This window comes from Pezoporus wallicus, unplaced genomic scaffold (genome assembly GCF_028554395.1).
Source record: "Pezoporus wallicus isolate ANWC-B61680 ecotype Strahan unplaced genomic scaffold, APGP_CSIRO_Pwel_v1 scaffold_11491, whole genome shotgun sequence".
Lineage (NCBI taxonomy): Eukaryota > Metazoa > Chordata > Aves > Psittaciformes > Psittacidae > Pezoporus > Pezoporus wallicus.
In genome coordinates this window covers 2,070,285-2,093,978 of record NW_026642649.1, presented here as the reverse complement: position 1 = coordinate 2,093,978, position 23,694 = coordinate 2,070,285, and the positions used below count along the sequence as shown (strand labels likewise).

Below are 23,694 nucleotides of genomic sequence, written 5' to 3'. Positions count from 1 at the left end.
CTCACCCCCCCCCACCATTTGTTATCTGAAGCATTCAACTGGAAGCATTCTTTCTTCCTAGAGGGAGGAGGAAATTTTCCCAGAAAAGCAAACAGAAACAGTCTTCATTCTGCACCAAAGCAGGCAGTCAGCACATCTCCAACACCCAGTCTGCATAAATGAGACTTTACATGAAAGCAGAAGGCTCAGAAGAGGAAGCCAGGTGCATGCTAACACTTGAAACCAAAGCATCCAGTGGGATGGACTGCATGTGATAAGTTATCCCACGCTATGTAGGCTACATGAGCATAGGACTGAAAGACCAATAAGAATGTAAGTTATCCTTTTCCCATGCTTGTGAAATGACTTTGTCAGGCACAAAATCACCTCCCTTCCAAACTTAAAACCCTCTTTTCAACGCTATCTCTGACAGAAAACCAACAAACCTGCCCAGTAATAATAGAAGGACAGCAAAATGAAGAACATCCTGTCCTTACAAGGATAGGAACTGCATGTGACCAAAGCTCAAAGTGACATTCCATCAGTCATCTGCCTTATCTGTCTTCTGGCTTGTATACTTTTGGGTGTGAGTACTAAAGCATCCAAGAACATGGAGGTCTTCTGAAACTTTAAAGCATGGTTTACAAGGAGAAATACCTTGAGAAAAATGCTTCTCAAGCAGTATCTGAATTACAGTTATGTTCTCAAAGCCACGCTCTGCCCTGTTAACAGAGGTCTGGGCAAACTATAGGAAAATATAAGGGAACAGGAAAGCTGATACCCCATTCTCCATCCACAGTCCAAAACAGGGAGGTCTGGCAGCTGCAGCAACTTGCAGCAGCTATAGTACACATTGCTCTCATGCAGAAGTAACGCATAAGGCATAAACGAGGGTTAACTTGCTGCCCTGCTCTAATAGTGCACATCTATCCACCATCAGAGGTGACAGGGGCACAGAGAAGACAGGTATGTAATGTGAACTCTTTTCCTTAGGAATTAAACTGGTCTCCTTGACTTTTTGGAACACATTCACACAAATTGAACTGGGAAGAAGAAAAAAGAGCAAAGCAAAACCCTCCAAACCAAACCAACGGCAGTGATCTAGAACATGAGGTTTATCTTTCTTTCAACATGTTTCATCTATGGTACCAACATGAAGAGGTTTAGGTCTGTGGATTTTCTTCCTCAAATGTCTGTTTCCTGACAGTTAGTTACTTAGCTGTATGCATGCAGAACGAATCAAGCTCCAATTCTAATCAGTGCATAAATTCTTAGTGCAATACACACAAGTAGAACAGACCACTGCGCAACAGAAGCTTTTTAATGTATTCTGCAGGCAATACTGCGTACAGCTAAAAAAACCCTAAAAATCTAAAAACATTTAAACATTTCAGAGTACCTTAAGCAACTATTCCTCTCAAAAAAAGCCAACATAATCAGCAGCAGAGTCTCAAAAGAGTGGGAGGCGTCAGGGGAAGCACAAACAGTCATTTTGTCTGTCAGAAAGTAACAGCAGCCACAAGGAAAACAGGCCCTGAATGAGGTAACTCCAGGTTTGTATTTCTGCACAGCAACCGTGAAGTTAGGACAGTAACTGCCATGACCCACCTGTGTTCATCAGAAGCCAAAAAGAGGATGTCAGGGACACGAAAGATGTTAGAAGACAACACCCTCCCTCTCCTCTTCGCCTTGAAGCTGTAAGACTGGTCCCCCAAATCCTAACAGACCAACTCCATGGTTATTTTAGCCTAAACTTTGGAGGAGTCCCTACACAAAGCTCGCTCACCATTCAAGGCTCTCCCCAGCACTGTAAGGAAACAAGACTGACAGCAATAGGCTTCTGTTCTTTTCAACCAGCTCCACCCTCCAAAGACACTCCAAGTGTTTAGGAGATGCAGCGAACTGACTGGATTCTCCAAAAATGGAGGATTGTCTGGACGTAGTTTTGAACAGTCTTCTACCATTTCAGTAGCAAGAGCCATGCTTTTCAATTCAGCTTAATAAACATCAGGTTTTAATCTAGCAATACACACCAGAACAGCTACTCCTGAAATAATCAACTTCCATAATGACAGGCTTCAATTTTAGCACTACAAATACCACTGGAATTGCAGACATATAAATAAATCCATATTCTAAGCTTCCAAATTACAAATAAAAATGCAGTCATTAAGATACTTACACGCATTTAACTTCATTTAAATCAATTCATTACATGAAAAATGCAATTCTGCTGGAGAAATGGCAGTTCCTGAAACTCATCTTTCCAATGCAACAGCCTCCATTTTTTAACAGCTCCCAGCAACAATCAGTGGTCCCCACAAGTTCACAGCTCTTGCTGTGTTAACATGGATATGATGTCAGATTTGTCAGAAATCACTAGGAGCATCACTGACAACTGAAGTTAACAGCAATACTCAAAAATCACTAAAGATACCATGGTTTTATATAGGTTTCATACAGGTTTCTGAGGGAGGGAGTTAACACAGCTGACAATTACTGTCAAGTGAACTGAGTTTTGTGTTGAAAGACAGTTTCTTATTGTATGAGAAGACATCAGAACAGCAACCAGAACAACTGTCAAGATTGTAAGGAAATTTTGAGAGCTATTTAAAACCATGGGAATCTGCAGGGGAATTTTACCCAATTATATTACGTTTAAAGCAAATACAGGTCCTGGTTAATGCACACGAGCAGTTTGCTCTTATTACAGCAAACACAGGAGGAAGGATATTCTACTTCAGGGCACTGACTCAGCATCAACTTGAGGAAGCACCAACTGCATTATACACAATCCTAATAGATTAAAAAAGGTTTACACACAGTTCCTCCTAACAAAATGCAGGGGCATACAGAATGATAGAGATGGAAGAACGAATGAACCTAGAATGACAGAGATGGAAGAACAGTTCTTGAACAGCAGCACACGCATCACCCATTGGTGTCTGCATGCTGAAAAGCCATCCAGGCAGCTGCCATACAGCAGCCCACAAGAACTGGCACTCCACTGTGTACAATAGATAAAGACAAAGACAGAAATGCTTGATAAAGGCAGAAATGGGGCACAAGTGGAATACAATCCAGAGGAGCTAAATGTAAAATCAGGAGTATTCTCATCAGGAGAAGAAAAATCACTTTGTCCTCTGAACTGGCAAGTTCTCAAAGTTAATTTTATTGAAAAATAAAAATCAAGCCCCCACAAACCAAACCCCCCCATTAAATACACATCCCACCATAAACCTGCCGAGCTAACAACCCCACACACGAGGAAAGGGGTCCTCACTTCTAACTTTGAACAGAGACACTGCAATTCCAACACTTCACCTGGGAAATACTGACTTAAAGCACATGTAATAGGCTGAAACTTGTGGTGGCCTCCAAGTTTCAGGTGATGCATGGCTGCTAGGTCACCCAGACTATCAAATGCCAGGGTTTTACTTCTTCAGACTCTCAAAATAGTGACCAATCCTGCCAAAACTCCTTGGACTACAATGTCTCCCATTGCCTCCAAAGCAGCTTTCCAAGTGGCTGAGGAACCATTCCGTTCTGCCCATAACCGAGATAAAACGTGCACCAGTTCGGTTTTATCTTAACTTCGAAAAAGCACACCCAAACGGTATTTATCTTTACTGCAAAAACCTGGGAAACGACCGAAAGAAACTGGAAAGTGGGGTAAGCACAGAGCTACATGGCAAGGGATGGGGGGGGATAGGAAAACGTCACTAAAGACACCTACTACACCGAAATATGGCAGAATAAACAGACTGACTGATACACTATTCACCACCACAACGCTTACTTACTCGAGAAAGAACATTAATAAACGTTGGCGAACACAGCTATTGTTTACCATGAACCAGAACTGCATTAACAGAGTACATGATGGCACTCTTACGAAACACGGGGTTCAGGTCTACAGCCGAGAAACGGCGTTTTCACGGCAGAGATCACACACGCAGGGCAAAAGCATCTCGCCCGGCCTCGCAGAAGGAAGGGGAGGGCAGCCCCTCACGGCCCCGAGCACACGGTACCGGGGAAGAGGCGGCAGCCGCCATGAGCAAGGGAGGGCGGGCGGAGGGGAAGGCCCAGCTCCTTCCCGCGCTCCCGCCCGGCGCAGTTTACCTCATGCTGTAGGCACCGGCTCCCAGCTCCTGCCCGATGCCGGAGAGGCTGGCGTCGAAGTCGTGCACCAGCCCAGACTCGATCACTTCGTCCATCTTCAGCACCCACGCCATCTTCCACCGGCCGGGTGCTTCCTCACCCCGCCCGCAGGCAGCGGCTGGCCCGGGAGCCTGAGGTAATGGCGCCCAAGGCTTGCCTGCGCCGCTTCGGCCCCGAGCCCCGGAGCGTTAGAGCGCACGGAAGGCAGACGGTTTCACATGGACAGTAAGGCAGCTTCGTGATCCCAGCACGGGGTGAAGGTAGCGAGATAAAGGGGAAGAAAAACACCAGTACCTGCAGCGCAGACCAGTACTTAGGTTTGATGTCTAGTACAGTACCTGACATGCACTGTAAATACACTTCTGAACACTGAGGAACACCTCTCAACACCTCTGCATCCTGAGTTCAGAAACCTCCAGCTTGGTAAAACAAAAGTGTTCACAAACTTGAAGGCTCACACAGCACCTGCAGGCAGGACTGACTTGGAAGTGACAGAGGAACTCAGACAAACATGCTGTCAGGCCAGAGCCAGAAGAAAGCTGCTGTACGTGGTCAAACAGGTACAGCTGTGGCCATCTGGTTACACTGCATCCAACCTCTGGCAAGGTGAAAAGTACAGTACCTCAAAAGAATTCTCTTTGCTTAGTATTAATTTGCTCTGCTTTTGGCCAGCCGTTGATTTCTTGACTCATTTTGCAACTTAAGTCCTTTAGGTAGGTTTTTAGCAGCATTAAGACATACCTTTAACAGGTGAAACCAAGTTAAGGTGTATTGAAGCAGCATCAATTCTGAGATATTCATATTTTGTAAAGATTACTGAAGTAGCTTGATTTAATGCCTCTACTAAACTGGATTATTTTACATTCTCTAAGGAAAAGCTTGGAGAGGCAACAAGCTTTTAGTAATAATTCTTACTTGCTATTACACCTTCCCCAAGGCACTGGCACAGGGTGCCCAGAGAAGCTGTGGCTGCCCCATCCCTGGCAGTGTTCAAGGCCAGGTTGGACACAGGGGCTTGGAGCAAGCTGCTCTAGTGGAAGGTGTCCCTGCCTGTGGAAGGGGTTGGATGAGCTTTAAGGTCTCTTCCAACCCAAACCAGGCTGGGATTCTGTGATTGGCGGTTGCAGAAGATGCAAGAAGAACTGGATGCTGGTGCCTTGTATTCTAATCCTGTCCCCTGAGTCCAGCAGGAAGCGCTAACAGGGTACTTAACCTGGGTTCTCAAAACCTCAAATGCTACTAATTCAGAGGATAAACAGTTTTGTCTGTAGTTAAAATGATACAACTAGTGGGCAACCTACACCAAAGCACTGAGACTGTAAAACGTCTTTTCATCACATCATTCCATGCTTTAGGTACAAGTGCACAAGTTACTCCAAAAGACACAAGTCAGGAAGGCCCCAAGTTCATGAAGGGTTAACAAAATCTAGCTGCTGCTCCAAATGTACCTATGATATCCTCAAAGATAAGCACAGGGACCATGACTGATGATTTTTAAAGGCAATTTGTAAGTTGAGTGCCAGCATCTCCAGAAAATGGTGCTGGCATTTTTCCTGCTGTAATTGATGTTAAAGGTCTCTGCCTGTCTGTGGACAGATGAGCAATTCCTCTGCATAGAAAAGGAAGCTTAAAAAGGGAGACTTATGAAGAGGGTATGGGCTCAGGGACAAGTCACTAACACAGGCACTAGCTACCGAATTACAGATTTTAGTGATAAGAATTGAAATTACCACCTCTTTTAGCCTGACAAGAAGCCAACAATACCCTGAATTCATTGATTTATTCTGATGGAAATATTTGTGAGCACTTCTGAAGACCCTAACAACCCAAATGATGGCATTAATTAATTCCAGTGGCTGCCATGGGATGTTTATGGTCCAGTTAATAAATTAGTAGGCATTATTCAGGGTACAACAGTAGTGGCTGCAGAGTGAGCTCCTGTAATTGAAGAATGACAGTTTTAATTGGGAGGTGAAACCTTACCCTAAGCGGACTTTTGTAGACCTAAAGTGGACTTCATAGAAGTAAGGTAGCATAAGTAAGACTATAAACCACAACAAAAATACAAAGATGATACAAAAGGAAGTGGTGGTTTGTGGAAAACTAAAAAACTAAAAGCAGCACACTTACTACTTCTGAGAGGGAGATAAGACAGGATCCAAGACCAGAGAAGCTAGATAGTTTGATTTATGCATAGCAAAACTGGTTTATCTGCTTACTATACTTGCATTAACATAGCTACAAAGCAGTTATCAGAAATTGGTGATTTTTTTACTGGGAATTGTTTTCTTCTGACATAAATCCTCATCTTTGTTAGTTTTCCCATCATTTAACCTTCAGGATGATTTCTTGTTAAGTTTATGTACAGGGCTTATACTCGGGGTGAGTAAGGTCAAGTTCAAGCTATTTTAAAGCGTAAGCAAATAAAGAATAGAGATACCTATTGCAAAATTAAAGCACTTGTTATTCTTTACGAGCAACAAACAGTCTTGGCTGGAAAAACTGTCCCACTTTTTATGCTTTCTGTATTTCACAGCAAACTTGAGTGGGTTTAACCAAATAGGAACCATTGCAAATCCACACACTATGCACATATGGTAGAGTTTTTTATGCCCTAATCCTAACAGAATTCCTATTCCGCAACATGGACAATATAAGCCTCATGCAGAGTCCCATAGGTTAGGTACGTGAGCCTGTTTTGAGGATGAGATAGCAGAATTGGTGCCTAAATTGTTAAGCGTGTACATATCAGTAAAGCAGAGAGCAAAGGCTGTGGGACAGAGAAGACTGTACACTATAGAATGATACTTCTCTCCTCCTGGCTCCCTCCCAAGCTTTGCCTATGTGAAATACATGGAAAGGTTTCTACCTGCCTGGTGGGACTGTCAAAAAGAGGCTTGTTTCAAACAAAGGATTGTCTAAACTCATCATTTTGATCTCTCAAATAACTTCTTTAATCATCTGAGCAGGCCAGATCCACAAGCCTAACCAGTCAGAGATGATATTCCCTGTGGCCCTGCTGTTCCATTTCTGGATATCCCTGTCAGCAACCCACAACTGGGATTGGAGACTTGAAACAACAGGGAGCAAGTGCATGCAGTGGGAGCCTGACTCTGCAGATATATCTGCATAAATGTGTTCCAAGTAGAGTTTTACTGGGATGTGGGAAAAGGAGTCCTGGGACACGCTATCTGTGCTTCCCTAGTGCTGGCTGGCATCCTCTCCCACAGCACTCCAAGGCAGAGAAGCCAGATAGTTTGATTTATGCATAGCAAAACTGTTTTTTCTGTTTCTCTGTAAGCCTTACTGATGTCCAGATGTGGACATCATCCAGATGTGATGTAAGATGTGGGACAGAAGTGTGGTGCTTCACTGAGGGTGAAGCGCTAAGGAGGGAGCCAAGCAACTTGATGAGGGTTACACCGAGGTGGAAGCCTCGTGCCTAAACTGATTTGTTTTCTCTCTGCTTGTGGCAGTTGGCCTCAGGGGGCAACCCTGTTCACTCCTATACACATCCCTTAACTTACAAATGTATCCCCCTTACGATGTACCTCAATACTATAACACAGATGCAGGCTGCCATCCAAACCTAAAGGGAGGTGCTCAAAAGTGGTAACTTCAGAGGGATCCAGATGGCAGATTTTTAGATGAAATTTAATGAAAATTAAATTTCCATTTAATTCCCCTGCATAAGTGCAAGGGAACTGTGAAAAAAGACAAGGACACGGTGAAAACAGTCCTGAGGGGCTGGGAGTGGATCCCCCTCCTCTAGGCTGAACAGAAGCTGAAGGAGTGGAGACTGGAGGTGTGAGGGGACATCTTTGCCTTCCCTTGCTCTTTGGTTCCTTTTGCACTGGGAACTGTGCACGTCACTTGTGCACAGGATTGCATCAGGGAACTCCAGCACCCATTCATCACTGCTGCTTCGCTGCCTGAGTCAATAGGAACAGCGCTGTGTTTGCTCCCTATTTCTGTTAGACAATTTACATCTCTGATCACCCTGACTTCTGTCATAAAATGAGCTGATTTTATAAGACACAACAGTGGTTTCATTGGTTTCACACATTGGAACCCAAATATAGCCTCAATTCCTTTAAAATCTAAACCTAACACCTTTCTACTAAACCCATGCTACTCAGCAATTCTACAAGAGCAGAAGTACTGTGATAGAGCAATAGGTGCAAGGATACCAACGTTCAAAAAGCCATATCAAGGTAGATGGTTGAACACTATCACATTTACATACATTGTATTTAGCCAAGAAGTAATAAGCTAAAGTCTAACACAGAGAGTGAACCACATGATAAGTTGAAACTCAGTTAACATCAAGATTCCCTGGAATTTATGAGCCTGGCTCTTGTCAGAGCATAATAATTTTTAATTATAAGAATTTGAATACTGTACACAAATAATATTCTAGTCAGGAAGAGGTAAAGTAGGTCACAGCAATATGCTGATGTTATAAGCTGTATATTGCATCAGAATTTCAAGGGAAAGTGTTTTGTCAGAGTGCTGGACCAATTCAACACACAGCCCCTAGCACCTGATCCTGCAGATCAGCCAAGCTTCAGCAGATAAAGTAGATGTGAAACATCAAGGTATTTGTATAAGTCTATATTAACATCATAGAGAGTTTTATCTAAAGACTGCACATGTAATTTGAAGGAGAAACAAAAAATCAACACATTTCATATCAAGCAGTAGCACATCCCTGTCACAGTTACTGGCACACACGTATGGTGGCATCGTTTGTGAGAATCATGAAGCTCCAGTCAAGTAACCCTCCACTATGTAAACTGGACTGCTCGGACTGTTTTTAAAGGGTCTAAAATCACCAGATCCAAGCTGTGAATCAGCAAAGGCTGTGCAGTCTGCATTCTTGTTAGCATTATCATTATGATCAAAAATCACCCCATTCTTTTCTTACCGCAGGTAGCTGCTGTTGCCGGTGGCATACTGGGGATGGTGATAATGTTCCGGCTGGCTGTGCCAGAAAAACATTTTGGGATGAGGTGAAGCGTTGTGCTCAGCTAAGAGATGGTCGCTGCAGCGATGGGAGAGAGGAAAGAGAAAACAAATACACACATTCAGATTAAAGTTGCAGGTTGGTTCCTCTCACATCTCTACATTTAGCTGCTGGTGTCACCCACTCAGGAAGAGGCAGGTAGCTGAGGTCTCAGCTGGTCCCCACCTGCCCTCACAGCACTGTTGGCTGCTGCCCTGACACAAGGCTTCGTTAGGAGCTGATGTGACCTCATCAGCCACCCCCTGTATCTCCTGCCTTCCTCCATGCTGTCGGAGTGTCACCAAGCAGCGCTGTGTGCTAGAGCCAGGAGAAAGAGCAATTTTACAGCACTTCGGCCTCAGAGAGGCCACACTCCCTCCTTACCAAAATACCTGGACACTACAACCTGCATTGGCACGACTGACTGAAGAGAATAAGATGGACTGTGCAATGTCCTCTTTAAGACACACAAGATGTCAGTGGTATTCAGACTGTATCCTTTTTGCCTGTTCATGCTGTGTATGTTCAAGTGCCACACTGCTATGGAGTACCACTTTATAGTCACCTTCTTGCCATTAAAAAAAGATTTAAAAACCCCAACAAATGAAAACACTGTCAAACTGCAGCAAAAATATTTACTCCACCCCCCCCCCCCCCCCCCAGCACCCTTCACACACACACTGTAAGGAAAAAGCATATTCAGATGCAAACCAACTGCTTGGTGTGCTCCTGCCTTGATGCCATTTGCTTGCCTTGGGTTTGCAGCCAGGATTGTTAATACCTGCTTTAAACCACACAAAATCATACTGGTCAATCCTGCTGAGACCTTGGCACTCAGAAAAAGAGGGCACACATCCAAAAACCTCATTTGAAAACAGTTACCTGCAGAGGGCACCCATTCTGCTTGAAGTGGGAAGGAGTACTGACACAGAGGAATAATATGCTGGGGAGTTTGGGTTTTGTGGGGGTTTGGGGGCTTTTGCCTTATGTTTGTTTTTTAACATCACCCCCACACAAGCATACATTGCTTGTTCCCTGCAGTTCATCCTATAAAAAGATAACTTAAAAGGTACTGCAATATTGTGGCAACACACAGGCTGTGAAAATCAGGACATGAAAGAGCAAGGTTCTGGGAAACAAGAAGGAATTATTTCCTATGAAGCGATAGTAATATGCAGCAGTCAAAGAAAACCTTCACATAAACAACACTGGAGCTTGGGGCTTTTTTCATAGCATGAAGCAGTTCTCCCTTTACTTGCTGTTCTTACTCAACATCAAAGAACAGAACGCAAAGGCCAGAATGATCATAGAAGAGGAACTGTAAACGTGGGAAGAGAAAGAAACACCCACGTGTGCCACTGCCCAGAAGAGCCATCAAGAACTGGGTCTGCCAGCTTCGCACGTCTGAGAGCTCTCTTCCAGGAGCACCAGGAGCCTTGAGGAAGGCTGTTGTGACACAGACCTGCTCCTGTACCCGAACCAAGCTTTGCTCCAGGAAGGAGAGCTGGAGGAGTCTTGTCAAGGTCAGGTTTTTTCGCTTACACATCTATATGTAACTGCATACTCTTAATGAGCCCCCTCCTAGCAGACATAAAGGGCTGCAGGAGCCCCAGTGATCACTGTTGCATTTTTTAAGTGATTAATTTGATCTCAGCGACTGTAGAAAAGGAGCATGCCTCCTGCGATCCAGCCTGCTCTATCTACTGTCAGCTTCTAAAACACGATCCCTCTGTCTCTAGGCTTGGGCAGAGGTGTTAAATGTGTACAACACGCTGTATTTGAACACCTATTTCCCTTTACACCCATTATTCTCAAGCAAAGGACCACGCATCCCACAGTCCACTTTCACCATCTTCCCTTTGGGCTGATGTAAGCTTCCCACGTGGAGGGTAGGCATGTTGCTCTGTGACTTGTATTTGCATTAAATGGAAACGGGGATACCAGATTCCCCTTGAGGAGCTTGAAATCCCTGCCATAGAATGGCTCCCACCTCTATACATATCCCACAGAGCTCATGTGGCTTTAAATTATTCAGCACCCTCTCCGCCCCAGAAGAACCTGCTGGTTTTGACACATGCTCAGGTGGGGACACTGCAGTTTTGATCAGCCTTGTTTTGTAACTCCAGGAGAGAAGTGGTGAGCAGAAGCAATTGTGATTCCCAGACTAATCAGTAGCCTATTTATATACATATATATCTTCATATATATATGTACACACACATGTGCATGTGCATACATATACTAAAAAACTGCAGTCCTGTTTTTCATCTTTAGCACAGCAGGCTTATTGTGAAAAATTTTCCTCATGTCCCCAGTAACTTGTGCTCATCACCCCTCCTCTTTTCCACGTGGAAAAGGGGAGCCTCCATCTCCTTTGTAGCCACCCTTTAAATACTGGAACATGCTGATAAGGTCTCCCCTCCTGAGCCTCCTTTTCTCCAGGCTGAACCAGCCCAGCTCTCTCTGCCTTTCCTCACACACTGCCCAGCCCTTGTATCATCTTTGTGGCCTTTCTCTGCACCCTCTCCAGCCCCATCCACATCTCTTCTGTACAGCAGGGATCAAAACTGAACCCAGTATTCCAGGGGTGGCCTCACAAAAGCTTTTTCTCTACTAACCACAGGATAATAAACACAAAGCACAGGAGCATCGCAGCAGTCGTGCCCAGTCTCTTACCTTCATTTGATTTTTCAATTACTATGCTTATGCAGACTGAAAATAACTTGAATCATTGGTTATAGCCAAAGAGCTACCTGAGGAGGGTGAACCAGTGAAGGCTATTCTGATCTGTTTTCAAGTTCCTGCTTCTTACAAAAGGCAGAAGTTCAATGCTTGTGTCACAGGTACCCTGCATGCTATGCAAATGATTTCAAACTCAAGAGAGCCTGGCCACAAGAGCTGCCACTACAAACCATCATATCCCACCATAACCACTGTTCCTGGCCAGGTAAGAGAAGCAAAGAACCAAATCTTGTGCACTTCCATGCAAAAAGCACTGTGGAAGAGGAAGATTTCCCTCTCCTTTTTTCCCCTTTGAGGTTTGACAAGATGCTGGTCCGTAGAGCTTTGAGGTCCTGGTATGGAAAATACTAGACAGAACATGCAAGAAAGATGTCATTATTCAGACTGAAAAGAAACACTAATATAAATAAATAAATGAATCAGTATTTCTTTTCCTGCTCTTTACAAATCCTGTGTTTTGCCTGATCTTTGTTGCAAAGAGTTAATGGGTAAAACTTCCAGTATAGCTTAGGTCTTTAAAGCAGGACCAGCTTCCCTGGTTCTATTTAATGGCAGCATTTTGCCTCACGAAAGGCTGTGTATGCCCCACACCCACTGCCCTTGACTAACCTCTAGACATCAAGGTATGTGGTTACACGGTCCTGCAAGTTTGGGGACAAATAAGGAGAAGTTTTTTTCCCTTGCACTGTTGATTGTTTTGGGGCTATTTGTTGCTTGCTTTACGATCTGCCCAGTGAACACTAAGCCAGATGCCAGCAAAGCAGCATTGTATACACAAACAACAAGCCATTATTTATTTCAAACATCTCTTGCTCTAAGGCTTGTGTATGGCATGCAAAGTCCAACCTGAAATATAAGGTGGGGAGGCTGATGGGTGGATCTGCACCAAAGCACTTCAGCAGATGGTGCCTGAAAACTTCCAGTGTTGGATTTTTCCATAAGCAGCATCTGAAGTGGTCAGTTCTCCTGAGGCATCAATTTGCTGATCTTTTTTACAGTGATCAGTGACCCTGAGCTTGGACTTTTATCAGTGTCTCCTTAAATCTAAGAGGATGCAATGAAGGTGCAGGTAGAAACTGAGGAATAAATGTCTTACTGACTTCCCATTTTATGAGATGGAGGCATGGCAGGGATTACCTTTGCTTTCTTCTGTTGCTTTTTAGGAAGACTTGAAGGTCTGCCGTAGAACCAGTCATGTGGAGATGATTTGCAGGCACAAAGAGAGTCAGACAGCCAAACCACCCATGGAAAACTGTCATTTAACCCATCATGTCATTCCTGATTCAAAACATAAGCAGGTGCTTGTGGCTGTGGCAAAGGATGGAGTCAGGTTTTTGTAGGAGGTTCACAAGTCTGTAAAGGTGGACAAGTTTAAGTGCTTGCTATTCTGCTGTTCTGTGCTTGCTGTGTCACCTACTTGGTAGCCTAATAATCAGTATTTGGATTCCAGATTACTGTGGCAATGCAGGCTTCCTGCATGTTCTGGCACAGGGAAGACAGCTCCTTCTCAATCCTACTGGACAGAGTCTCTTTCACCTGAGGCTCTGAGGCAGTTTTAGTACCTGGCCAGGTCTGGCATTTTCTAGTGCTGGGCTGTTTTGGCTTTGTGGACAAAATCCCTCAGCATCAGTGTTCCTCTTTTAATTCCCAATACAGAATTAAGACATTCTGTATTCCAAGAAAATCCCCTCCTGAAAAACATTAAGGATTATTAAGGTTTTTAACAAGACTACAATTTACAGGGGATTAAATTTGAGTATATAGATCAAATTTCTCTTATATTTCATAACCCCATTGCTTTCTACTTCCTAACAGGGCAAAAATCTCCTTTCTTACACATTTCAAGCAGCAGTGGCTTGTTAACAGCCTTTGGAGAAAGGGCAGCCTCTGATGATACCAGCAGTTACTTCCAAAGGTGGTTTTTAACGTTTCACCTGAATACTTGTGAACAATCTAACATCCAATGCAGATTTCTCTCCTTAGGCAAATACAGGTGATATAAATTTCTTAGGGAAGCCAGGTAATTTTATTTGGGTAAAATAGTTCAGTGGCAGCATGGCCACAGCTGTCATCTGAGAGATCACAAACCCTATCAACCTCAGAAACTCTCTATATAGAATACAACTATCTATAATGACATTTAGTAAGGTGTAAAAATGTTTTATCCATATCAGTTTAAGTTGTGCTCAAAGGACAAAACATACTGGGCCAGAAATGACTGGTTTACCATATTAGAGGCTCTTTTCACTTGTATGCCATGACAGTTACATTTCAAGTGTATCATTACAGCTCAGCAGACAGATTAATTAAGCATTTTAGTATGCTAATCTGCAATTCTAATTGGAACAGACACATCCAGTTCCCCTACAGCCTTGCACTTCAGCTGGTTAACCACCACTGAAATCACAGCTTTCTTGTCTTCCCTGGCATTTTCAGATGAGCTACGTATGCTGAGGCTAAATAAACTGTGCTGGGGAATGTTTTGGGGTTTTCTCATCCCCCTCTCCCTCCCTGGCAGACTCTCAAAGCCCAGGACAGATGTTCCTTTGCTTTTGCCAGCATGTCTGGCAGAAGGTTCAGATGCCCGGGTGCTGCTGGAGGATCAGTCTGAGACTGTTCCCCAGTTGGATTTGTCTGGAATAAAGATGGGGAGCTTCCATAAGGCACTTTGTTGGCTCTGCCACCGGCAGAGATGAGTAGATGGTGAGGGACTGAATACCCAGTCAGCCTGGCTGACACCTGAGAATGTATCTGCAGCATAACCTCAATTACATGTTTGCTTTCACTTACGTGTCTCCTCCTCCTTGAACAGGCAGGCACTACCTTTGAATCTCGCCTGATGTGTAGTTAACAGACTGACTCCAGTCCTGATTTAGTATGAGCTTATAGAGGTCCAATGACTTGCACTTGTGGACAATAGCACCATCTGGGAACAGAAGCATGCTAAAATGGGAAACTTGTTAAACTTTGATGCCCAATATAAAGTTCAGTTACCTTTCTACCTACTGCCAATGGTAACAAGGTTGGATATCAGAGAGTTATATGCAGGTATGTTGCTTTTTCCACTGAATAAATATTTTCCATCTCTCACTGCTATCCATTTTTTTCCAATCTTACTCCCTCAAAACATGCTTCATTAGCACCACTTACATCTACCTAAAATACATCTAGTTATAGAACTTCTGCACCTGACAGAAATCATACAGTATTCAAAACAGCTTGTGAAATACTGTTTTAAGGTTTGCAAAAGTTCCTGTTAAACAGCAATGTAAAGATATAGTTGCAGTCCTGTCCCAGCAGAAATTACCTGTTCACAAACTTTCCTCAGTAGGGAAATTCCAGGAAATGCACTTATTTATCCTAAAATCCTATCAGGAAATTAAGAAACTTCTCTGACTGGGATAATCCAAGACACACAGCTCGGGAACACTCCGGTCTTAAAATATGCTGGAATAGACAAACATATACACAGTACAGAAAAGCAGTGAGGTTTGACTTCTTTCACTTGCCAGACTAACACAGTTAAGTTTCTCAAACTTCTCACATTACTGAAAAGCCTTGTGTTTTAACACACTGACTGTCATTTTACCTGGAAGTAGGCTGCAGCTGTGAAACTCATCAGTTCACTATTTTAACTGGGAGAAAACTGCCGTGTTTGTTCTCCAGCTAATCCTGGCTGCCAAGCTGCCTGTTTATCCCCATCACATTTATGTTTATTGTGTTCTGTGTTTGTGTTTGCAAAGTCCCAACCTGACACAGTGAAGCTACCACAACCAGCTCAACCGTTCTCACCAGTCTGTACCATAGGGAGCAACTGTAACCTAATTCAACAGATTTACTCTTGCAGATAATTTTCTCCTTTATGATTGTTTCCAGAGGAACAATGTCATAATCAGAATTTGAATTCGTTTGCTGAAACTTGCACTGTGAGCGGCTGGGGCCTGCATTCTCCATAGGCTTTTCACATAGGTGTGCTTGTGAATTTACTCCAAAGTTTAAGCATTCATAGGAATTAAGAACATGGGAGTGTTCCAGGATACAAGTGTTTGTTCGTTTTGCTCTGGGACGTGGACCACAAATAATAAACACAACTCAATCCGTTCCAACCTTTATCTTCAAAAGCATACAAGGAACCCAACTCAGAATTTACATGACCAGCTCTCCTTGCAATTTACATTTACTATCCCAACCTCGTTGCCAAGATGCCAGCTGAACACGTTAACTCAATTTCTTAAAGCAAATGACATCCAAGTTCCACACATACAGGATACGCATTTCCTGGCCTGCCTCTGCATGTAGCTTGCTTTCCTTCTTCCTCTTAAGACCAAACCCAAACTTTACGAATTACATTTTGGTATTCAAATAATTACAAAGACCTCCCTCTTTGTAGAGTATTAGAACATAAAGAAACTCCTTCTGAAAGAACAGCAGCTTGTAATTGTCCTGATTTTTCCTGGATCTTTATGCTAATCCATTAGAGAAACCACCTTCAGCAGGAACATAAGGCATGATTAATCACTGCTTGAATTTAACTAGCCAATGTCTATTGGTAATACAGGAAATGAAGGCAAAAAGCAATGCAGAGGATCTGGGAACAGGCTGCAGTGGAAATAATTTTGTTGCAAATTCTTACATTCTGACCCATGTCACACAAACAGATTCTATCCACTATAGCAGCCCCTCCTTGCTGGAAACAGAACTAGTCACACCGTAAGTAAAATATTCATGAAATATACTGCATTTAGATTTTTAATACACGGGATATGCACGTTTACAACATTTGAAGATGGCTTAGAAGCAAAACTGACGGACAAACTTTGTGTAAGTATCTCCCTCCCCCCAACCTGGAGCAAAGTCTTTCAGTCATACCAGGGCTAAAACCCATTTCTTTCTTACCAACTTTTGCTCACACATTAAAAAATTAGGCTTATCCAGAATATACAGTGTACGTTTCAGTAACTTTCAGTATGAAATAGCATCTTCAAAAAGATGACAAACAGCAGTCATCTTCAAATCATCCTCTCAAAATAAATACTACCTGTAGAAAAAGCAGGAATAACATACGGGACTATTAAGCTTAGAATTTGTGCCATTGTTTTAAAGTGACCTGTTGTGAAACCAAAACATAAATGACAAGATTGCAGACTGAAAAATACTTGTTAAATACTGGAAAAAAGAAAGGCAAACAATGGATAATGTACAAATAACTGAAGCAGGAAACAAGACACCTGCCTCGGTGAAGGAACTGGGTGTTCATACAGACTATTCGATTCCCAAAATCCATTTTTGGCTAGCATACCTCTAATTCACAGCATGTGCTCAAATGCCACGTCAGATTCAGTAACAGGAGTACATAAAGAAACATCGTTTGCACACACAAAACATGAAGGTTTTTTTAACCAATGCTGTGTCAACCACATTTATAATTTCTCGTCTAGAATGTGACCAAATAAAACAGAAAACCAGAATGTATACATCGCTAATTTTTTAAGTAATGTTATGTACATTTTATTGCCAGTATATGCACAATGGTAAGCATAGAACTATAAATACACAATGTAATTAAACAGTAGAAAACAACAAGGATGTTACACATACAAAGGAAAGAAAGAGGAGATAGTATTTTCTTGATGTAGCTGCTAAAAAGGGCAAGTGGCGAGTTAGGACAGTCTTGGTTTTAAGTCTTTACATATATTTCTACAACTTTTCCTCCAGATAAATGTCTGCAATGGCATTGCTCCTTTAACAACCACATCTTACCTCTTTCTAGTGCATTCACTTCAAACTAAAGTGAAAACAGCCTTTCATGTAACTACAAGCATCTGTTACTCACTTTTGCTTTTCGGTTCCTAGCAAGTAAAGTGTGTAAGGAGTTTCTTATGATATTTGGCTGCAATGCTGAAGAATAGAGTTTTGAATACACACAAAGTGATAATTTGGGGGAAAAAAAAAAAGAAAATAAAGATTTTCTGTAGATAGTTCTCCCACTGGGTGCTATATGCAGCAGCTCGGTCAAAAATTAGTCACCCTGAAGAGGTAGAGAGAATTTTAGCCTAGCACAGATCATTGTCCTTGGCACTGCTATTTTCTCTCTTATCAGGATACAGTTCCTACAACTAGACATCATCACAGTCACAGGGAAAAGAAATCAGGGAAAAATAAGGTTCCCCCATTCCTGGGAAGGGCAGTTTCACCCCAGTTCTCAGTTATCAGCTTGCTGCTTATGTCCAAGACCAAAAAAAAACCAAAGAAAAAGAAAGAGGAAAAAAAAAAAAAAGACAACATTTAGGGACACATTTACTTGATCTTTGTTCTCTTTCCATTATCAAGTTCATAAATACAAAGAACCATTATTCACAATAAACTAACTCTTTTTCAAAAATGGAAAAACAAACCCTGGAAACATTTCCACACCTTAATCCAGATGGGTCTTGAGGATGCTATTCAAGAAAACCATGCAAATAATTTGGTGCAGCTTTCCCAACTCATCCAAAATATATATATTTTTATCTTTAATTAAAAGGTGGCAAGGTCCATAGCAGTTGTGACTATTCCCCTCCCTCCCTCACCTTTAAATTCAATGCAGAAAATCTTGGTGCTTTTAGGAAGGTAACGAATAAATACTTTTCTGCACTGTTGTCATAAAATCCCATGTGAGTTACAATACAAGACTACTTGTTCCAGCAATTAGGTTGAGAGGAAACATTCTAGTGATAAAGATAAATACATACTGAGCATGCTTGGGCAGAGCACTCCATTCTGAAGCATCCTGCTTGAAGAACGAAAGGTGACAAGGATGGTTCACGTCCATCAAGTGACCATTAACTCTGCTGCAACAAAGCAGACTGCCACACTATCACCAGGTCAGCAATGCTACCCTGAAAGGGCTGTCTCCCACAGGAAGAGGTACTGGTTGTACCAGTCCTGGGCTGTGCACACTAAATTCTTATTTATGCAACAAACATACAACCAATGAACAATATCACTTTTACAGAACTGGATCAATCCAGCTTTTTTTTTTTTATAGGCATATTTCTCAATCTCCAGAATACCCCAAACAAGCTGTAGATAATGATGAACCACCACCACAGCGAACGAGTCTCACTGCAGTTCAGACTAGTTCAGCCTTGTTTCACATCGCTTCTTGTTTCTAGTGAAGGACATGATACTCAAAATAGCAATAAAAAAGTAATGTTATCTGCAGCTGAATAAAAGCAACAGAATTTAGAGTTTAACTTCTGAAGCTTAAAGCATACTTTTTAATTAGCATTAAAAAAAATCTCTTTTTTCATACAGTAACACTGGCAAAAATTAATGGGAAGACACGGAGGATTGTGAACAGGATAGCTGATGGATTAGATAATGTTAGATTTTATTCTGCTTTGATCAACTGATGTTAATACTGTTTTTCCTTGGATCTGGAGTAATTCTATTGCAACAGTCACATGCAGGCTGAGGGCAGCCGTGGGTTAAATAAAAAAAAAAAAGGAAGGGAAAAAAAAAGAAAAAAAAAGAGAAAAGAAAAAAAAAGTGGAAAAAAAAAAACCCAAGAAAAAAGTTCCAGAAGTTGTATGCAAGAATTTTCCTTTCACGGCAGAGGGCCGTGCCCTTGCTTCAGGAGACCTGGGTGACCCTTGTCAGCTTCATTAGCTTTGTCCAGCCATATCTGCAGTGGCATCCCCTGGTCCAGAGCCTGTCTGTGCACGTTTGATGTAAAGATTCAATAATTTCATCTGCAGATTTAAGTCAGAAATTCACTTTGTTTAGTATGCGAGAACTGTACAGACTGCAGGGATGGTACAACAAAGGAGACATTAAAGCACCTTCTTTTCCCCAAAAGCAAAACACAGTTGATTCAAAGGTAACATACTTGTCAATGAAAACAACAAGCAACAGAATGTGTCACACGACAAACTGCTCAAGGTTCTTTAAGGATGTAAAGAAGGGAATGATCTAAGGTAACTGGATTAAGAGAGATAGAATATTTCCCTCAGGTTACAATGCTGTTCTAAGTAAGGTAGGTTTGGGTTTATTTTTCTTCTATGTTGAGGTTTGGGGGCTCTAACTGGAGTTGTTGATGCTGGTACTTACTACAGCTTCCAATACTGTCTAGAATCAACATGCAACACAATCACTGCCAGAGAGTATTTAAGATAACACTGTCTTCTTCACAGACATACAAAATAAATTGCCCTGTTTTATTCCCAAAGACAAAGAGATTCACAATTAATATATAGCTGTTTGCATGCAAAAACTGCAAGTAAGAGATATCAATAAAATCATAAAATACTGAACCAAAAAACCCCACTATTATTATTCTTATTTTCAAATTAGAGGTACTGAAAGGACTGATGAAAACAAAACAAGAAGGAAGAATAAATAAAACCTCCAATGTAAAAATCTATGTATTACATTTATTGCTTTCCAATCAGAACTTGCATGAAAAATAAGGCAAGAAATACTGATAAGAAAAGCCATGCTGAGTACAGCCACTATCACTACTACCAGTGATATGCCCAGTAACTAAACTTGTTAAACAGCAGTAAGAAACATAATTTAGTACTCATCTTAATGCTGAAGTTTGTAATTTGATAAAGATCTATGGATTTTCAGTTCTGAACATTTTATGACAAATATATATTCACCCTCTGAAAGTCTTTGTAGCCCTGCTATGCATTCAAGTATATACTTTTATGAAACTTCCTGGCAACTGCAACTAAAATGAAAATGCATACATGGAATTCTGATCCAAGATTTCTCTAAATGGTATCTTTTACTTACTTTGCTGCCAGTGAGTTGACTGAGATGTGGTTTTAGTTCATCGCCAATTACTGCATGAATGGCTACAAGGCAGAAAACACATGCCTTACGAACGCTGCTCTCTGAATTATCATAACCCTAGAAAGCAATAAAATTAATGTTAATACCCTATCAGTTAATGATTAAAAGCCTCAGAAAGCTATTTACTTATTTACTATGATAAATACACTGACGTCTACAGTAAATTAATGCTAGCGTAGCCCAGTGAGGCATTCCAGCATAAAATCCAACATGCAAATTCAGAGCATGCACTTACAAAGCAGGCTGATTATTAATCACCATTGAGAATCATTTTCCAGACTGAAATCAAACCCCACACAATCCTGTTCATAAGTTACTCTGAAAACAGAGCTGCTGTCAGGCAATAGGGGAGTACATAAGAGAAACTGTTTTAGATTGTACAGATATTTACTTAAAGCAGAAGACCACTCAGTTTAGGGCCTCCTTACTCTGAAAGAGGTATTCTCTTAACGGGTAAAGATTCTCTTGTTAACTCCCATCTCCTTCCTTAATGATTTTTGTTTCCTTGCCCCTTTGCCAGTACCCCATATGCCTGTCTGTCTGTCTCACAGCCCCTTCTCAGAGGGTCCCTTCTCTGCTTCTCCCTTCCTGCAGATGTATGATCAGATCAAACCCATTAAAGACAGAAATCTGCAGAATGCAGCTGTCAAGGTCTCTTTATCCATTACATGCAAATTAATGTATCTTGCCTCTGGATAAGGTAGGAATGAATTTAAAGACAGAGAAACCTGTGATAGCCTTCTGATTTTATTAAACCTTCTTCACCAGTCAACTGCTTCTTTCCTCTTACCTCCCCAAAACCATAACTGATAAAAGCCTACAATCATACATGATACAACACAGGCAACTTCAGACCAAATGATTCCAACTTGGAAAAGATACAACTGACAAAGAGCCCTATCTTATAACTAAAAGTATCTGCCAAGCTTACCTATAATCAGTACTTTATAGCTTACTGAGATTTCCTTTGAGTCGTAACTACAGCTATGATTTAACTACCTGCCAATCAAGAGTTTGTTGCCACTATCTGAGTTGTTTTGCATCAAAGCAGCCATCAGCTATCAAATAAAATCCTTCATGAGAACCAAATGATACCGTCTTTGCAATTCATATATATACCTCCAGTGTTTCTTTTCTCCTTACCTGTATTAGACCTGGCACAATCTCTGGTAAAAGCTGAGTAAGGGTTTCTTTAGATACTCTTTCTATAACTTTAGTCTGCATTTTGATTGCAGCCAGATTAATGGGGTAATCTGCAGTTTGGATAATCGGACAGAGAACTTTGATGCACTGATCTGGGCTAATGGAAGTGGCCAGCATGGAAGCAGCTTCTTCAGCAGATCTCACCACCTATTGAAAGAATAAGTAAAAGACATACAAAAATTATGTACAAGAGACTGTTACTATGGTCTGTTATCTGTCAGTAATGGTCCTGAGCACAAGCATTTCCTACAGTATTGTAGAAATATGGGAATTAGGAAGCCTTTTTGAATCTGTTTACAAGACTCCAACTGCTGGATATACTTTCCTAAAACCAAGACTTGCCAATATTCTGGGGCTAATCTATGTCCTTGGCAATGTGTGTGTTAGCTTTGCAAACCTGCTTGTTGAATTGCATTTGGAATGTCTCTGTTCTGCAACTACACACTGAAATATCACCACCTTTGTAAATCTGATTTCTTGTGCTGTCATTTGTTAGGTCAGTGATCACTGATGACATGTTTTCACATTCAATTCAAAAACATATTTAATGACATGCCTGGATTGCTACTTCAAGTCAAGCTAGGTGGTGTTCTTCCCCTCTAAATTTGAAAGAAGCTACGATGAGACAGTGCTTTAAGCCTAAAGAATATGTGGAACAACCAGAACAAGAGTAATTAGATAGGAAGGTAACAGGTACAGAATCTCAGAATACAATGTGGGCACAATAGAGTAAATTAACATCTGATCTTCCTATTAGAGCAGCTATGGCATCTGCCATTTTAATGAGTCAACCGCTGTACAAAGTCAGTGATGTACAAACCCCTCCGTAATGATTTCTCTCCCCCCTTGTCCCCTTCACGCTCTCTTTTTGTATACATAAAACCAAGAGAGAGAAAAAGCACAGTAACAGAGAAGGACAGAGAAGGACAATTCAGTCTCATAGATGGAGTAAATGAAACAGATCAAGAGGGTGCAGGGAAAAATGAGTTTCAGACGAGTGACAGAAGTCATTGGTATGGGAGGCACTGAAGTTAAACTCAAAACTTAGTACTCCACATAAGTTCAATACACAGTAAGTGCTCATGCATGGGGAGGGCAGGAGAAGATGTGGCCATCTGGTAACATACCTGAATCCTTTCCGTAGCATCAGTGATACTGACAGGAACTGTTGAATACTGGGGTGGGTACTGTACTTACGCTTCTTGTATCTACAAGCATTGTCCTTTCTTGTGTATGCATGCATCATAGACGTCTGAGCAAGATTACAGTTATCCTTTTACTTCTGAATCCCCTCACTATTCTTGGCCACAGCCAACTCCTCCCTTTGATACACTCCAGTGTGTTCTACCCTAACAAAACTCAAAGCCATGATCTCAAATGGTGCAAAGCTGCCTAAAAACGGAAAGGGTTGACAATTCCTTGCCATGTTCAATCCCATCTCTAAACCTTATGAACCTTAATGAAACCCAAAAGCTTGTAGAGCTTCAGGACACCTATATATGGCTTAAGATATCACACAAGGAAAAAACTCCCTTCAGTTAGTCCTTGAAGAGCTATAATGACACATCACTGGTTACAGCACCCAAGACAACTGTTATTAGGGCTGATATTAAGCACTTGAGAGCTTATAAAACAGCAGTTCTCTTCTTTCTTGCATACCTCTGTTAACAGCTGAATGCTTGATTATTACCCAAATTAATTCCTCAGTAAGATGTGGCTAATTTCTCAAAACACTTTCTGGGCAGCTGTTTCATTTAGTAGTA

At 41.7% G+C, this 23,694-nt stretch overlaps 2 protein-coding genes across 57 annotated transcripts in view; both read right to left on the bottom strand.

Annotated features, from left to right (window-relative positions):
* UBP1 (upstream binding protein 1) overlaps positions 1–18,751 on the bottom strand; it is a 44,693-nt gene extending 25,942 nt beyond the window's left edge. For 5 of the 7 annotated variants that reach the window (XM_057431387.1, XM_057431390.1, XM_057431389.1 and 2 more), the window contains exons 1-2: positions 18,619–18,751; positions 9,068–9,184 (exon numbers count right to left, since the gene is read on the bottom strand). In XM_057431387.1, the coding sequence (XP_057287370.1) occupies positions 9,068–9,184; positions 18,619–18,698 (197 nt within the window). In that variant the 5' untranslated portion in view covers positions 18,699–18,751. Of the gene's footprint in view, positions 1–4,101; positions 4,221–9,067; positions 9,185–18,618 lie in introns of those variants that run through there. The other 2 variants (XM_057431391.1, XM_057431393.1) reach the window with 1 other exon arrangement.
* Positions 17,368–23,694, bottom strand: part of CLASP2 (cytoplasmic linker associated protein 2) — a 123,505-nt gene continuing 117,178 nt past the window's right edge. For 49 of the 50 annotated variants that reach the window (XM_057431332.1, XM_057431336.1, XM_057431334.1 and 46 more), the window contains 3 exons: positions 21,872–22,078; positions 20,669–20,785; positions 17,368–19,620 (listed from right to left, as the gene is read on the bottom strand). In XM_057431332.1, the coding sequence (XP_057287315.1) occupies positions 19,534–19,620; positions 20,669–20,785; positions 21,872–22,078 (411 nt within the window). In that variant the 3' untranslated portion in view covers positions 17,368–19,533. The remainder of the gene's footprint in view (positions 19,621–20,668; positions 20,786–21,871; positions 22,079–23,694) is intronic. The other variant, XM_057431333.1, reaches the window with a different exon arrangement.